Below are 18,638 nucleotides of genomic sequence, written 5' to 3'. Positions count from 1 at the left end.
GTGAGCGCTGTTGTGGAAAATTGAGTTGTCTAATACATGTTTGAAGGTTACGTGATTTTGGAAAGATGCTCAAAATGGCGATAGCAATGCAACATCAAATGTAATAAATTCGAAGATTACTATTTTGTGATAAGTTGAATCGCCAACCGTTTCATTAGAATGGATAAACACTAAAAGGACTCGACTCTGTGTAGATTTTGCATGATTTTTAAACGTCCACAGCATGACTGGTTTGAATTTGATCAATAAATGACCTAAGACACTCACCGCTAAAATTTACAAACTTGTGGAGATTCCGACTCCATCGATGTGCGACATAATGCATTCAGAATGCGTGCAGAAATTAAGTGCAAGTCGGATGTACTAAAATTAGGTAAGTGGCAAGTAGTAGTTATTTCAATGAGTTCTATTCTGATCGAGCGACCTGGAAATGTCAAGTGAGGGTAATGGTATTGTTCAGAATGGGCATAGACTCCGATGATGGCCAAAAACGTCTTGGCATCGTCGCTAGCATGTGCTAGCAGGGTTTTAGATACTGTTGTCAAGCTGCTCCATTGAAACAATATCCGAATCCAATATTCGGATATTTCTACAAGACTCGAAATCAATGAAAATTTAAATAAGATTAAACATTTATTCTAAAAAAGCACAAAGACCAATTGTGACACATCCGTGCGTCATAAATAAAAAAAACTAAGGTAATGCTTACAAAAACAGGTTCAAAGATAGAGCAATAGTTCACTCTGGTGTTTTCTAAAACAGTATTCATCGTTTGCGGATGGATAGATGTGTGAATTTCAAGATCGAATCGTGTAGGTTTGGAACAAGCAAGACATCGCTTATCTTCGTATCGAATCTGTGTAGACGATTTTGTGGTGGTACATTCAGAACAAAAATCGTTCGCATCGTTAATATTTAAGCAATCTTCTCCGTATGTAGTAGATGCTCAACAGCTAGTACCATAAATGCTTTGCCAGATACCATGTCAGTATTATTCCGTTTACAATGATTTTCAGAATTAAAGGGAATGCAATTATATGGTACGCATACTGAAAGCGAGTCTTCACATGAAATTTCTTGTCATCATCCAATATTTAAATGTGTTGTACCAATAATTAGATGGAAATATAGTTCAGGCATCTGATAGCCCTTGAATTGTTCTTCATCCCTAGGCTAATTCCGTTAATTTTTAAACCCCTTGTGCTGGACTGTAAACAAAATAAGCAGATCCACCTTTATTAAGAGCAATTTCTGTTTTGATTATTCTGATGAAGGATATGATTCCTAATTATTTATTTCAATTTGGACTGAACACTGAATCTTCTTGATTCGTCGTATCATGTTGCCCTTTCTGTTCAAAAAAAAACATCTCATTGTCAACGAATAATTTTTTAAATTTTACAGTCAAGGATCAAATAAAATATCAACTGTGGTATTAAAAATTTGTCGTTCGGAAATGACGATCCACTCAATGTGGCGTACTATTGCATGGAAAAATTTCTGACTACACAAAAAAAAAATCAAGTGGTGGAGTGTTCTTTAGTTCGAGGATTATATTTTTTTCGACGTTCGATGTGGATTTGACGGGTCCGCAATTCAAAAGCCCACCTATTCTTGGCACTTTGTTGAGTCAACCCGTGTAAAACTAAAATGTATGTAAAAATATATGCGACTCGTATTGTTCAAATATTTTTCATACATGTACATGATTCTCAAGTTCAAGAACGGCAAAATAAATATAATAGTCCAGTCAAGTTTGGCAAAAAATCGACCCCAGTTTGCATTAATTCCGTTTTCATTTTTTCTTGGTTCAATCGTTGGGGGAGTCACTGGAAGTCCTCAAACCAAAAGTCGACCAAATCGGCCTATTGCTATCGCCGCCATCTTGAATTTCATGATATTTTCTTGAAGAACTCGGCCATTTTCAATTTTAACGAAAAATGGTAATGACAAAAGTTGTAGGAAATTCAATTTAGGGCATGAATGAACATAAACAAACTTGTAGAGAATTAAATTTTCAACAATTTTGGTCCCCACCTTTTTTTTGCTACAGTCAATATTTAAGGTAGTAGTACACCAACGGCAAAGAAAAAGAGGCATTTATGCTCTAAAGTCAAAAATAAACAAGATAATACAATAGTTTTACTTCACCGCTATTTTCAGGTTCAATTCGAAAATTAAATTTCCTACAACTTTTGTCTTTACCATTTTTCGTTAAAATTGAAAATGGCCGAGTTATTCAAGAAAAACCATTTTTCATAAAATTCAAGATGGCAGCGATAGCAGGGGGCTGATTTGGTCGACTTTTGGATTAAGGACTCTAAGTGACCACACCCCCCCCCCCCCCCCCCCCCCCCCCACGATTGAACCAAGAAGAAACGAAAACGGAATTAATGCAAAGCAAAAACCTATCTTGACTGGACTATAACTGAGATATATGTTATAGATACATGAATGTTTAATCACTCTCGTTTCCATTGAAATTATTTTTCATAGATCTTCAATGTACACGATATGCGGTTCTTACGTATAATGTGTCATTCTTACAATATGTGCCACACATATTTTCTGATACATTTGACATGTATACTTCTTATCCTCCGGGATTGTCCTGAAAAAGTGCAATAAGTTAAGAAGTGGAAGACAATCTCCGCCACTTACGCGTTCACTAACTTCTCAAAAATGATTCTTTGACATGATTCATAGAACTTCTTCTATAGTATTTCAAGTCGTAAGACTTGATTTAACATAAGTAGTTTTTTAATCAATTTCTTAATCAGAGATAACCCAACACCTTCTTCAACTTTGCGTAGGAATACTCATAATAAATCAGTATTCTGTTAAAGGTGTTGTCATGTACAAGCGTTGTTGTCGGTGAAATGGTAATTTTTGTCCGAACATCACAGAACTGTTTCCATCTCTGCTACTTCCGTCCTCGATGTATCTTCGTCGAATATCCTGCAAAAAAAAAGTTCATATTACCTTTTAGTCAAATTTGTTGACCTCTAGTACTCGGGGCGGAAGGGTCTTGACTAGTATATGTAAGTGTCAAAATGTGTTCAGATTGTAAATAAGAAAAAATTCTTCACCTTAGATAGTTTGAGCATAGATTATGGAGATTCGGTAGAAAAAAAACCTTAATTCACCTAGAAATGCACACTCAAATCAACCTCCAATTGCAATAGGTAAATTCCTACCCCTTAAATGCAAGTTCACCTCTGAATTGAACGTTTAGGTCGAGATTTAGGTTATCTGTAAATCGAAAGTCTATTTCCAAGTTTGGGATAACCCCATGGTGTAGCCTCTGCCCCAAGTTGAGCGATTTACCTTTAAATGAGCGATTCATTCACCGAGTTTCTGCACTCTTTACTATTGGAGTATATAAAATATTTGTGGCCTTCCATGCGAAGGCAGTGAGTTTTCGACCCAACCATTTTTCATTTGTTCGTTTTTTGTTTTTGTTTTTTTATTACAGACTACATATTTCAAGAAATATTTTCTAGTTTTCTCAAATTTTTCGCCAATTTATTCGAAAGTAACAAAGGGACAAGCCGGATAAGAATAGTGAATCTGCCACTACCGAATATTGTGATTACGATTTTTTCAGAAGTTCATAATCCGTAAAAAAATATTTGTGCAAATTTGGATATTTCTAATCGATTCCGAAGGGGTCTTTGTGCTGAAAAAACGTGATTTTTCGATCTATCTAAATCATTCTTTGGGTTTAATTCACCACCTAAGTGCCAAGGAGTCATAGCGGAATCAAGCGCGCCCGTGACATTGAAGCAAGAAATTGTGAAATGGCGTCATGAAATAATTTAATGTTTTTGGTGTCTCAATTGAATAATTACTTCTGGAAGCATGGATTTCAATTATATCTGAGGTCAAGAAAGTCGACAATGACCATAAAAAGTTATTTTTGTCAAGCATTCATGCAGTTGTGAAACCTCGAAGTTGACGAACCTTTAACCATTTTTTCAAATAGCTTCTTATTCAGTATGCATTTTTCTATTAAAAAACATTGTTTATAACATTTTTTATTCCAAATACGTAATTTCAAAACATATCAGGTAATTTTTTTATGTACTCTATAGTTATACAGTAAAATAAATCACACTGACTCGGTAATTTTTGAAATTGCGTATTTAGACTGAAAAGAAGTATATTTAAGTGTTTCTTTGAAGAAAAATGCATCAACAAAGAAGATGATAGTTTGTTCTATTATGCAGTTTGAGTAAATGATTCAAATTTCGTCAACTTCGAGGAATCAAAACTGTATGAATGCGCGGAAAAAATAACTTTTTATAGTCATAATCGGATTCCTTGATCTGAAATATACTTTAAACCCATGCTTTCACAAGAAAATATCCACCCGAGACGCCAAAAACATTGAATTATTTCATGATGCGATTTCGCGATTTATTGCACTAATGTCACGGGCGCACTTGACGCTGCGATGATGCCTTGGCACTTGAGTGGGTAACAGATTGTGGCGCGAAACGCGCCATGAGTTTCAAATCGAGCCCGCGTACTCCGAAAAAGGGGAGTGGAAGGGGGAAGACGCCCGAGCCGCCACGAGGCGCCGGGCAGTCAGTCGAAATTGGAACTCGCTGACATCAAGCGACATAAGAAAGTCCAGGATCACCTCGTGAGTGCGATACTGTGTGTGTGAGTGCCTGAGAGCTAGAACTGAGCCTATTGGTGGAGGACTTTTTGTACTCCTGCACCCAGGTAAATAAACCACCTTGTAACGCTACATCTGCGGCGTGTTCACTTTAATTTGTGGCCCTTATTCCTTGCACCAATTTTCTTGAGATTATCTAACACTTAGCTGCGGTAGCCGTGATTTAGTCAGCGCCACATGACCCTCGGGCCGGGAGTCGTCAACGAGTTAGCCGGTTATCTCCTAGTTTGGCTCGAGGCTAGGTAAGAAAAATCGCACGCGACCTAGCGCCCAAAAGAAGGATGGTGAGAGAAGCTGTGTGCCGGCGGGCCGTGGGACGCCGGTGCACTATTGTAGTTCAGGCCCGATTTGTGCCCCTTTCCGCCTTCCAGCGTTCGTCTCTCGATTGCGGGAAGGGTTTTTGCCACAGGATAATCATTTTTAAAGTAGTTATGAGACGTAAAAAATAAATGTAAATAATAAGATTTTATTGCTAATTTTGAATATGTTTATTTTCGACATCATTTGTTACTGAAAAGGGATTAAATGGAATTTATGTGAAGCTTAGAAACATGGTATTACTTTGTAAAGTAAAATTTGTACCAAGGAGGCTGGACTTTTAACGCTCAATGCAATGATCCTGAGCTTCATATAAATTTCATTGAATCCATTTTGAGTATTTAAATGACGTAAGAAATCAAAACATATCCAAAATTAACGATAAGATCCTATTATTTATACCTATTTTTTATGTCTCACAACTACTCCAGTCATGATCATTCGTTAGTTGAACCCAAAGAATTATTTATGTATGGATTTTCAACAATAAACGTGAAATGTTGTTTTTTTTTTAATATGCTGAATGTTGAACTTTGAAACTTTTTCTTCTGAATTTCCAGGGAATGGAGAATAAAATTATGCCGATTTTTTCGATGATAGTAGAAAAGTTCATACACTTCTTACGTCCTCTAAAACCTTAGATTCTTTTCCCACACTCCTACGGCTACCTTATACCCTGTATCCTCTTCTTATTAACCCTTTCGGTACGGATGCATTCTACGTCGCGCCGTCCCTGCTGACCGAGCAGTCGCGGCAAGCGTCCGTACTTGCGGAACAACTGCAAGCGCCCGTCAGACGCACAATACCACGCTATCTTACGCAGAGCGAGTGCAGTCGCTCATAAAAAAAATGCTTAAAAAATTATAACATAATGTTGGGTTACCATGGTCACCGTTCGTACATAACGAGCGTCAAATGTTGGGTTACAATGGTCACCGCTCGTACAGAGCGAGCGTCAGGCGTTGGGTGACTATAGTGCCGCTCGTACAGAGCGAGCGTCGGGCGTTGGGTGACTACAGTCACCGATCGGGCGGAAAGGGTTAATTACCAATTCACTACCTCAGTTCCCATATCGCGCCAGGAGAATGCTCCCTCTACTCCTGCACTACAATTAGCCAGTCCTTCGCATCCTTCCCTCCATATACACACTCTCAAGTCAGCACTCATTGGGACAATATCCAAATAGACCTCTCTTCCCTTTTTCCTCCCTCACGTCTTCTCCATGCCTTCGACAGTAAATCAATTGTACACTCAACTGCTCAATGTAACTTCCACTCGTTTCCTCTGATTTTTTGTACGTGCGTATAGTCAAGCCATATCAAGCTGGAACCGCCACATTCGAAAATCGAAAATTTTCCTATAGAACAATTGAGGGCTAATTAGAGGCTAATTAAATGCTCTCTTTTTGAATTATATGCTCCGCGTTTTTTAAAAGAAACCTGTGGCGGTGCCAGCTTGACATAAACCTGGAACCGCCACACCGAAAAAAAAACGGAAAACAAGTGAAATTTCGGAAAAGTGTGAGGGTCTCAATTAAAGGCTAATTGAAGGCTCTTGGAATTGCTCATCTTTAAATTAATTGCTTGGCGTTTTTTAAAAAAAACCTGTGGCGGTGCCAGCTCGAGATAAACCAGACTTAAAAAAAAACGGGAACGAGGTCAAATTTCGAAAAAGCGTAAGGGCCATAATTGAAGGCTAATTGCAGGCTCCCGGAAAACCACCCGCTCGAATTAACTGCTCCACCCCCGGGGGTGGAAACCACCAAAAAACTAGAAAAATCCGTGTAACTCTCGGACGCAACAACTTACAGAGTTCGTACGAGTGTTAAAATCACTCCAGAATTAAAGGCTCCCGGAAAACCACCCGCTCGAATTAAGTGCTCTACCCCCGAGGGGTGGAAACCACCCAAAAACTAGAAAAATCGGTGTTACTCTTGGACGGATTGAGTTAGATGGTCTTTGGAGGCGTTACATTAATCTCTCAATCATAGGCTCCCCGCTGCACAGTCCAAAAGTTTGTGTTTCAGAAACTCCATACAAGTTGACGTAATCCGTTCTAATTTCCAGATTTCGGTCACTTCAAAACAATGCATTATTGAATTGTCTCTGATAACAGAAGAATTTTCAACAACACAAGCCCTACAAAAATCAGCAGAGAAATTTGAGTGAAGTTCAGGGTACACAAAATTCTCAAGTGTTCAGTTGATCTAATGTTCTGTCAACGATCAAACCGATCATTCTGTACTGTTAGTAGTACAAAAGAATTCAAGTTTCACGCGACCGTTTTGCAGTAAAGTTCACTACTTCGTCGCTATCAGGAATCATGATACCCCGTTTCAATCCATGATTCCCGAGACTATTTTAAATAGAGTAATTTCTGGTTTTGCCCGTAACTTCGTGCTGGTGTATAAATGTAGAGTGCTATTGGATCAGGTGTCAACATTGTTGAAAATTGTTCTTCGTTCACAACTTTGCTGCGATAATGTGTTCTGCCCGTATAAGCCATTCACCGTCATCCAAAACATATTTCACTCTACGTTGACTTGGTTCATTTCCGACGTTATCGCCCCTGATTCATTGAATTGGATCCACCTATAAATCAGAATCGTAAATCAGTAATAATTAATAATGAAAATATCAATAATAAAATATGAATTAATCATGATCACAAAAATGCAGGCGAACAGAGGGTATTTCGACAATTAGCAAAAAAAGCTTGTCAATGCCTAAGCGCTTCGATTAAATTCATTTGAATGACCTGTGTTAAATTCCATTATGTATCAAAAACTCATCAATTTTATTCGCCGGTAATTGGTTATAAGTACACATTGTTAATATTAAATCTCATCGGTAGGCAAAAATCATTTTTACTCAACAAAATAGCTATGGGTACTCACAGCATGTATGATTTCAGTAGAATGTGGACTGTGTGTAGGCGACTGTGATGTTAGCCATCATGGCATCGCACATCTCGGGAAATATTTCAATTGCAAGAGTTTTTGAAATAATCAAAACTGCCATTTTTAACTTTTCTTCTGTGTTGGGAACATCAATCGACAATATACCGACATATTTGCATTCACATCATGTGCTGTAAAGCTATGTAAGCCCTCATCCTGAAACCATACTCCGTTTTTTCGTACCTCACCAAAGGTAAACATGAGCCGTTTGCATTCGCGGCACATTGAACCACTTAAAACTTTATAATACCCAAAATACTGGAAAAATATCTTCTTGTTTCTTGAGGTCTTTACCATAAGTCACATTCATAATAATATCGAATAATTAATTTTACAACTATTTTGAATGTACAGCTAGATCGTATAAAAAAAGTAATTTTTTTTACTTCCAAACAAGTTTAGAACTTCTATTTCAGCACGAAAATACGTCTTCCAAAATTTTAGCTCTCGATCTTAACATTAAAAGGTTGCGCATCGCACTTTTCCATTTTTCATAAGGATTACATGGGAGAAAATTGTTTGTGGTTCATTCTGATTTTCATCACTAGCTAACGATGCGCCGTACAGAAAATTCATAGACATATTTTTGTAGAGAATGGAACATAAGAAAATTAGAAAAATATCATCTTCCGCCTGGATTCCACGACACGCTTGTCGTCCACCCGCATAAGTGGTGGAATTTTGCGAATTTTACCAGTATATTTGAGTCTCGATTCTTACGGTGAAAGATCTATTACAACTATCCGCCAGAGTTTGAATTTATTCACTGAGTAAACGTATAACATGGAAAAAACAGCTTCACGATGGTCTTCCAATCATTCAGAACACCAACGATCGTCTTTAAGACAGGTAGAGATGCAGCGTTCTAACCTCGTCGCTCATGTACCGCATGCCCAACGCAGTTTCACAGTCCTGGACGACCGTCGTTGTATCTTACAGGTGAAACAATATTCTTTTCGTGTTTGTTATTATAAAAAAAAGCATCGCAATTAATTTCATCCTCGATGATACAAATTTTTTTAGATTTTTTTACGCCTGCTTATACGGGTGAAAGACGAGTTCAGTCGTGAAATTCAGGCGGAAAACGATATTTTGTGAAATTCTTATATTCCAATCAATGTGTAAGAACACTTTCGCTTATGCGTCTATGAATTTTTATTGTTGATTTTTAATCGTCAATAAAGCTCTCCCGTAAGCCCTCGCCACGGTGGTGCGTTGGAGAATGTTCATATTACTATTATACGTTACATGGATGATTCATTAAATAAATTGATGTTGCCAAAATGACCCGGCTATCGTTGACTCCCAGGCCATGAAAAAAATTGGCAGCTTCTGAAGATTTGAAATTTGGAGTAGGAGTTTTCTTTATATAACGCACTCACTTTCTCAAGCCTGTAGCACAATTTAGACCATTGTGTCTATCTTTCTAGATAGCGTCTGAAAAGAGAAGAAAGGGCTAAGTTCCTGTGATGGTGACGTCGGTGGCGGTGACGAGTAATGTTTATAATGCGGAGAAAGGTACATAGAAAATAATCTCCATCACTCACCTGCAATCCACACAAGTGAAATCAATAACTGCAAAAACAACGCTTCATTTGCGCTGGGATGACGTTCGTTGGTGACGATGCTGAAATCAAAGTACAAGACACAAAAATTGTAACGAATTCACGCGACACGAGCATTTTTTCGCATTGAAAATCCTGGTTCCTGTTTCATCCACCTGCTACGTTGATTCGTAATGTTCGTGTCTCACTCACACTCTTTTGGGTGGACTGTGAAGCATTTGATTTGTAGGGGCAGTGTATCGAGAGTCGTTGACTGAAGAGTGATTTTGACGCCTCTAGAAACCCTGTGACTTGTTCCTTCCAAGCGTGACACGGATTTTTCTAGTTTTTTGGTGGTTTCCACCCCTCGGGGGTGGAGCAGTTAATTCGAGCGGGTGGTTTTCCGGGAGCCTTTAATCAGCCTTCAATTATGGCCCTTACACTTTTTCGAAATTTGACCTCGTTCCCGTTTTTTTTAAGTCTGGTTTATCTCGAGCTGGCACCGCCACAGGTTTTTTTTAAAAAACGCCAAGCAATTAATTTAAAGATGAGCAATTCCAAGAGCCTTCAATTAGCCTTTAATTATGACCCTAACACTTTTCCGAAATTTCACTTGTTTTCCGTTTTTTTTCAGTGTGGCGGTTCCAGGTTTATGTCAAGCTGGCACCGCCACAAGTTTCTTTCAAAAAATGCGGAGCATTTAATTCGAAAATAGAGCATTCAATTAGCCTCTAATTAGCCCTTAATTATTCCATAGGAAATTTTTCGATTTTCGAATGTGGCGGTTCCAGCTTGATATGGCTGTATAGTAGGGTGGGCCAAAAAAAAATGAGTATTTTTTTTTTACTTCATACTCTGAAAATCGGTTGCTAGATACCTCTAAAGAATTCTCACCAAATATGAGCTCTTAATTTTGATAACAAGGTCCTCCGCTTTACAATTTTGCATTTTTTCCTGAGTATTAGAAACAAAAATTCATATCTCTTTGACAACTGTTCGTTAAAAAATGTCTCTCCTCATATTCTTGTAGGAAATCGAACGCTCTATAAAAAAGGTCTCTTACAATTTTTTCGTAAACCTTACCGTTTAAAAGATATCAAAGCTTAAAGTTTGATTATTTTAAGAGAAATTTCTGTTTTGCTTATGAATTTTTTAACTCGCTTACAAAAAATTTTGATGAATTGCACAACTCATAGTTTTGTAGGAAATTAACTGCTCTACAAAAATGGTGTCTTATGATTTGTCGATTAAGTTAACCGTTTAAAAGATATTCATCGTCAAACTTCCATGTAAACGCCATAGAGATAATTAACAATATAATCGAGACTATTGAATTATTAAACATAGAATGTATAAAAATATCCCGGAATAAACAACATAATTAGAAATAATTTAACTCCCATAAGAAGCAGTACTTGAAATTCTGAAATTTGAATCATTTTAAATGATTTTTAGACCCTGTAAATCATTTTGTTTAATCAGGGATTATAAAATTAATAAATTTTAAATGAATTTTCAAACGAAAATCTTTTACGGTAGTTACTTTCATGACAGAAACTAAAATTTTCATGAAACTTATAAATTAAATTGAAATTTTTCGAATTATTCATCAAAAACTGTTAAAATTAGTATGCATTGAAGTTTGACGATGAATATCTTTTAAACGCTTAACTTAATTTTTTGTAGAGCAGTTAATTTACTACAAAACTATGAGTTGTGCAATTCATCAAAATTTTTTGTAAGCGAGTTAAAAAATTCATAAACAAAACAGAAATTTCTCTTAAAATAATCAAACTTTAAGCTTTGATATCTTTTAAACGGTAAGGTTTACGAAAAAATTGTAAGAGACCTTTTTTGTAGAGCGTTCGATTTCCTACAAGAATATGAGGAGAGATATTTTTTAACGAACAGTTGTCAAAGAGATATGAATTTTTGTTTCTAATACTCAGGAAAAAATGCAAGATTGTAAAGCGGAGGACCTTGTTATCAAAATTAAGAGCTCATATTTGGTGAGAATTCTTTAGAGGTATCTAGCAACCGATTTTCAGAGTATAAAGTAAAAAAAAAAATACTCATTTTTTTTGGCCCACCCTACTGTATAGTCAACGTGTTAGGAACCCGAAATAGGCCGCAATAACATGACGGCTTGGTGTGGATGTGGCCATCGATAGCTGCTCATCGTGATCACTATCCCGCAACACACTATAGAATAATTTTTGAAATAAAGATTTTATGATTCAAAATAGAGTTTAGCATCAAAAAAACGGGGAAAATTCTTCCATAAATGTTGAGATGTTTCTGCCTTTCCAGAATTTTTCAAATTTTCTGGTCATCTCTTGGTATCTACAAACAACAAAATTCGAGAAAACACATTTTTCAGCACAAAGACGCTTCGGATTCGACGTAGAAGGCTGGAATTGTGCATGAACTTATTATTTTAGGTTAGGAACGTTTGAAAAAATCAGCATCGTAAAATGGGTGGAAGCAGATTCACTATTTTCATCCGGCTAGATCCTTCTTGGAGAAATTCACCTGATGCAACTATAATTGCATGTAACTCTATAAGACTATGAGGTTATTTCAAAGAATTTACAGACGTTTTTCGTCTTCCAATTTCCATTCGGTATGAAGCTAGACCTCAAAAACTCACACCGTTCTCAATTGCACTTACCCAGCTATATGTATTTCCTACTATTCTGAATACTTGTACCTTAATTACTGCATTCGCACACTTTGGCTATATCTCACTTCTACTTCGACTTCTAGCTTAGATTTTAATCAGTTCACTTATATTTCATCTACGTGCGTGAAGTTTCAGACATTTATTTGTACAATACTTTTGCGGTAAATTTTCAGCTCTTGATGCGGCCATGTAAAATCTATTGGTCGTAATAAGTAATCATGATCGATACCGTGAATTACATCTCGTTGGGTTTTTCTTTTAAATTCAATAATAATTGATATACAGTTATAGGGTCAAACTCTTCATCTGATACGTTATCTCACAACCATATTTTTCTACAAACATCAACTCAAACCATTGATGGAGACGTGCAGGTTCAAAACATGTTTTTCCAATACAACTGTTATAGATTTTTGGAATGCACAGTTTTTGATTTAATAATAGTAAGAATTCCAATGAAATGTTCATCAAGTCTTATTAGAGGGTAAGGGGAGGATGCGGTGAAGGTGGATGGTATATAAACATGGAATTATATCAATTATTACACTGTTCTTACTGCGAGCTGTTCTAATTTTTGAGAAAAAAAAATCTGATCAAGCGCAATCTATCTTGGAAAAATGAACATCGTCAGTTGTTTGGAAGGCCAGCCGATGAAGATGTCCGAACTGGATATTCGTAGAATATACAACATTACGAATCCAAACCTTGTTAAAACGAAAATTTATATGTTCTGGCTACGACTGATAAGGAATACAACGTCGTCTTATCATCAAGAATTGTGAGGGTTCTGTAGAAAGGTTCGAAGAAGCTGACCGAAATGTGCAATGTGGCAAGGAAAAATCGTTCGCAGCTGAGGAACTGCGGGGAAGAATTCAACTGATTTAAATTTTCATGCCGTTGTACGCCGTGACATTGCTGAATGTAAACAACCACATCATCCCTTCCATATCTTTGTAATTAGTCCCCACTACTTCTTTGAACCGCACAGTGGTCCGAAATACCGAAAAAATGGACAAAACCCAAAATAAAGATATTTTTTCTATGGACCTTTAATGGTTAGAATAATTGCAGTACCCTTAGTATGTATTATGACCGTTAAGAAAGATGGAGTGTCAGTACCTGGCTCAGGAATGCGTTTCATTCGTGAGCGTCGGGCCTGCCGCATTGTTTGCTCGTCGCGCGGCAAAATAAAGTTCAAGTTTAGACGCGTCTAGAATATTGAAAACTTAATGGATTTGCATTCCGCAAAATGAATTCTTCTCCGGAACGTAAGTATGTGAAATAGTAAATCATCAATAAAGGTGGTGGTGTTTTCCTTGGCCATGTTCTGAAAATTCGTGTTATAAAAAGCAATAAGTCGAAAGTGGGGTCGGGCGGGGCTTTAAATCCTAATGGACATTGATGCTTAAACATTTCTTCAAAACATATCCAGAAAATAGCTGCCCATAGCCGCCAGTTTCGCGTTTTTTATATTTTCGGGGAATATATGTGCATTTTCGGCAGTTTTTCATAGTTTTCGCGTCCGAAATATTGTTTATAGGAAATCGGTGAAATTAATTCTTTGAAGTGATCATATTTTTCAATTCTTACAAATCCCCCGGATAATACCAAAGACATTTTCTTTACGAGGAGGGAAATTTTCGAATTCGTACAACGGGTATTAAACGAGAAAATTAACATGTTCAATGCAATTGTTGAAGCAGAGCTGTCAAAAAACAGGAGCATCCATACATTTTGCGGCAAAATCAAAAATATGCCATGAAAACATTGGTATCGGAATTCAGGAAAAGGTGGAAACAAATAAACAGAACGGAAAACAGATTCTTTGAACAAATCGACAGGTAGTTCAACGTTCCTGTATTTTTCACATTTAAAAAGGAAGGTTCGGAGACTTCCACGGGAAACATAATGGGGCCCTGGCGTCTTTCGAAAAGTTGGGACGATTTGAATGACAGGTCAAAACGGAGGATGATAGACAAGATACGTGAACAATACAGTGTCCAAGAACTGGCTACACAAATGGATCTCCGGGCTTCTGGAAATTTCTGAATCTGGAATCTTGATGTCACAGAACGCAGTCCATCAACGGCATCAAAGTACCGGAAATATACAGAACACGTTCCAGAAAGAGTGTTGTCATGCAATGAAACATTATCATTTCTTGTAGAAAGGGGCGTGACGAAAAGTCTATATCAATTAATACGTTCCACATCCGACAAAATTAATTGTACAGGATAGCTGCTTTAAAGCAGCATATTAAGTGCTAAGAAAAAGTGTTACCCTGATAAGTCAGAAATTTCTAGAACTGAGAGTGCAGCCACAGTTGGACTCCCAAGCATTGTTAAACCATACAGCTAAACGATTATCAATGGCAAAATCGGACGTTATAAGAAGTCTTCCTGAAAACAAACTTGACAGTTAAGAATTGATATGAAAATGGGGATACGATGGCACTTCTGGTTTACAACACTTACTAACAAAAACACGGTGATGAAGACGGGAATGCATCGGATGCCAACATTTTCTTTATTTCACTGGTTACTTTGCAAATCTCTGATAAAGTTAATCCATGGGTTATTATTTAGAATAATCCTCGTTCTTCGTCGCCAAGATTTTGTCGCACAACAAAAAAATATGTTTTTTGCACGAAACTGCTAAAGCAATTAGGGGGGAAATTGATTGTATCGAAGCGCAACAAAAAAAACCTTGTGCTCTTTGAAAAATTAGTTTACACAAAACAAAGAAATTAACATGGATTTCGATCTTGTGTTGACAATGATAGACGGTAAAGTTTGTAATTCGATAACGAATATATCGTCAAGTATTCGTTGCTACCTTTGAGGCGTTACGTCTAAACAATTCGATAATATCGACAATATGTTGGAAAGACAGATTATTGAAAATTACTTCAAATTCGGAATAGCGTCGCCGCATGCTTGGATACGGTTTTTTGGATGTTGCTTGCATGTATCTCACAAATTATAAATACAAAAGTGGCAAGCGCGCGAAGAAGATAAAGAAGGACTTGAGAGAAAATAAAAAAAAATATACAAGATTTTCGTGAAAGATTAGGGCTCATTATTGATCAACCAAAACAAGGCTACGGAACTTCAAATGACGGAAATACAGCTCGGCAGTTTTCCGAAAATTCTAAAGCTTCTGCTTCTATAACGGGAATTGATGGTATATTGATAAAGCGATTTGTGGCCGAATTCTAACCATGGAAGACGTGTTTTGCAAGCTTTTACTAACACGTCAGATCGACTAATATCTAGTTTCCGAGAAGTTCCTCTGAAAAAATAAGATCATTAACCACAGTTGCGGTTGAACAATTGATTTTACTTTCAGTTACGGAATTCTGTCAGATTCCTTTCAAGAATAATGAAAGCGATAAATCTGTAGATGATAACAATGATTTTCTCTCGGATTCATCGAATAACGAGTAAGACTATAAATTGTAAAATTATATAGAAATAAATTTTCAATATCATTATAACAGGGATTCATTACCTTATTCCAAACCTTTTCTTTCCAAACCTTTACATGTAAAGTGCCCGGAAAATTTTCTATTCATTCAATTCATTTGCAATCGTGATTCTCAAAATTTGACTTCATATTTATCATCGGCAGCCATAGAGATTCCTAAAAAATGAATTTCCCGGAAATCAGATCAACCCCCCAAAAAGTAGCCGTTAATATTGATGCCGCCATTTTGTTTTTCGACATTTTGACTTTGAATACGTATTTAGTGACCGCAAAAACCCCTGGGTACAGACTTTCACCCGAATTCGGAATTATGTCTGCTTGTTTGCGATTTCGGACGACTGCGAACCGTGAGGAAATAAAAGTGGATGTGCATGAGGACGAAAGTCAGTTTTCCACCAATGCTCACGAACGAAAAATCAACACATAACTCCAATAATGGTCTACAATATGGAGATCATCCTGGATATGCAATGTTTTCTTGGTAGTGGTGAGAAGCTCAGACCCAAAGAACTTGCCGTCATCATCGTAAATGGGTTGAGTTTGGGGCGCATCATCTGCAAGCCAGCCTATGATTTGTTAGGCTTACCGCTCGAAAATAGAGCTACTTACGCTTGGTTAACACGCAATTACCGTAGAATACCGTGGAATTCAGGTGAAAAATCTCACACAGATGTGCGGAAGATTGCAAAAGAAATGGTGAAATACCCGTGTTGCATATGCGACAAAGGGACAGAAGAAAGAGCATGGCTGACTGAGATTCTTGATAGTGAAAAATCCGTTCTTAATATGGAGGAGTGCCCATCACACCATCAGCGTGATATTGGCCCTACACTTTTAGTTGAAGACTGTCCGCCATCCAATAGTTTACATAAAAAATGTAGACAATATGTACAAAGGAACGGTTTCAAGTAATATTAATTAGAAAAATAGCATTTTATTACAAATGTACACATATATCAAGAATAAGAAAACAAGTGCAATAAGACATATAAAGTGATTATGTGAGTATGATATAATAATAAGTACAAAATGAAATTAGTAATAGTTGTACCATTGTTTACAACATATCTAGAAATGTGAATGCGGAGATGGAGGTGAATTCTGTATAGGAGTGAATGAAATTTCAATTAAACACTGAATATTTATTTTGTGAGTTCAATTATTATATTTCAATGTAATGCTACACACCAATTCTCTGGCCACGAATAATATCCGTGATCAACCTCCACTCACTTCAAAAAATTGCATAATATCGTCATCAAGTTCATTCACGAGCTCGTCAACCACTTAGAGGTTGTAGCGGACTGCTTCCTCTAAAATGTCTACGGATTTTTTTTCAGGCAGCACACACTCATCTAGGTTTTTAATGAAAATACGGATTACATCGGTGTTCCCTGAAGCTGGTTGTAGATGGTTCATGGGCGTGAAGCTGAGAGTTTGCCTTTCTGTATTTCTTCCATGAAAATACGCACAGGATGCATCGAACTCCTCACAGACTCCTTATAGAAGCCGCAAACAAAGGGGTTATCTTGATAAACGGTCCTGTGTCGATACAGATTTTATAGCAGTAATCACCTTTTGTCCACTTTTGGACTTTATCGACACCTTCTCCGACGTATACCTAAGCATCAAAAGGTTGATCAGGGTATAGTATGGTATAGTATATAAAATTTTCTCAACTTGAGAAAGAAGTTTCCAAAATTAAAAGTGGAAACTTTTTTTCTGTGTTAATCAAAATGGGAAAAATACGTTTTTTAAAAATGAAAAAAAAATTTTTAATGAAAATAATAGTTCCAAAAGTTTTGATCAAAGTTTTAGAAAATGAATAGAAATTATTTTCTGTGTAGAGGGTATGGAATGGGGTTTGTGTAGGATATAGTATGGGGTATGTACAGATTATAGTATATTGTACAACGAGTGGGCAAAAGAAAAGATTCCGAGTTCGTGGGATGGCGATATGAGCCCAGTTGGAGCATGCTGGGGGTAAAAAAATTGCAGAGCAGGTGAGAAATTGAGAAAATTCCAAGTGATTGTGATAATCGCACGCGCCTTCAAAAACCTAATGATTGTAGAGATCATCCCATTAGAGGTGGTTTCTACGAGGAGAAACTTGGTAGCATACCCCTATTGCTACCTGGTGGCGAAGGTATGAAGCAAACGCGGGAATCAGCTCTATGTGAAGTAGTTAGAATTTTACCTTTCAAACGATAGCTGGCTGAATAAAACAGTTATGTGAATTACAATTTATAATTATTTTCAAAATGGTGATAAGACATTAAATCAGAAGAATATTTTCACATTTCTTCTTATTACATACGCAATGTACCCGTTATAATAATACACATCAGAAAAAAATTGCTTCTTACTTTTTGATAACTTTGATTCAACTTTAAAAAATTTTTTGTATTCACAATTTTTCAATATATTCAATGAAAAATTCTGTTCTTTAACATATGCTATTCACATTTTGAAATAGCAATGCGTCCACTAAGGATAGTAGCGGAAGGAGTATAGTCTTAGGTGTTGAACATAAAATTGACAGTATTTACACTATAAAAAATGTGCAGTATTTCAGATTGTTTAGAGAGAAGGCGAAAAAGATATGGATCATCGACGTGGGATCCGCGAATTAGTGTTGATTGACTATAGCGAGGAAGCGGGATGATTATGATAATTGATTACTAATTAGAGATTATTTTATTTGAGGAAGATACAGATATGATGCGATCTGTATCGCAAGAGAAGAGAACGATAACTGAAGATTTACAGGCGAGAATACACATTGATGATACACATACATGCACGCGAGTGTGCGTCCATGCGTGAGGACGATTTTGAGTGTAGCGAGACACACATTTAACTGATTTAATACTGTTACAAAGGGTGAAATCACCCGTTTTGCCCCCTTTTTAATGATCTAGTAGTCATCATAGATAAAAAACGTTGATAAACCTTTTATGTCTT

General features: G+C 36.8%; 1 protein-coding gene across 3 annotated transcripts in view; it reads right to left on the bottom strand.

The window, feature by feature from the left end:
- Positions 1 to 2,423: 2,423 nt before the first annotated feature.
- Nmdar2 (NMDA receptor 2) overlaps positions 2,424 to 18,638 on the bottom strand; it is a 1,937,843-nt gene continuing 1,921,628 nt past the window's right edge. For all 3 annotated transcript variants that reach the window (XM_046618083.2, XM_069134406.1, XM_069134407.1), the window contains one exon: positions 2,424 to 2,958. In XM_046618083.2, the coding sequence (XP_046474039.1) occupies positions 2,901 to 2,958 (58 nt within the window). In that variant the 3' untranslated portion in view covers positions 2,424 to 2,900. The remainder of the gene's footprint in view (positions 2,959 to 18,638) is intronic.

Source organism: Neodiprion pinetum, chromosome 3 (genome assembly GCF_021155775.2).
Source record: "Neodiprion pinetum isolate iyNeoPine1 chromosome 3, iyNeoPine1.2, whole genome shotgun sequence".
In the NCBI taxonomy this organism is placed as follows: domain Eukaryota; kingdom Metazoa; phylum Arthropoda; class Insecta; order Hymenoptera; family Diprionidae; genus Neodiprion; species Neodiprion pinetum.
This window is presented reverse-complemented; position numbering and strand designations above follow the sequence as displayed.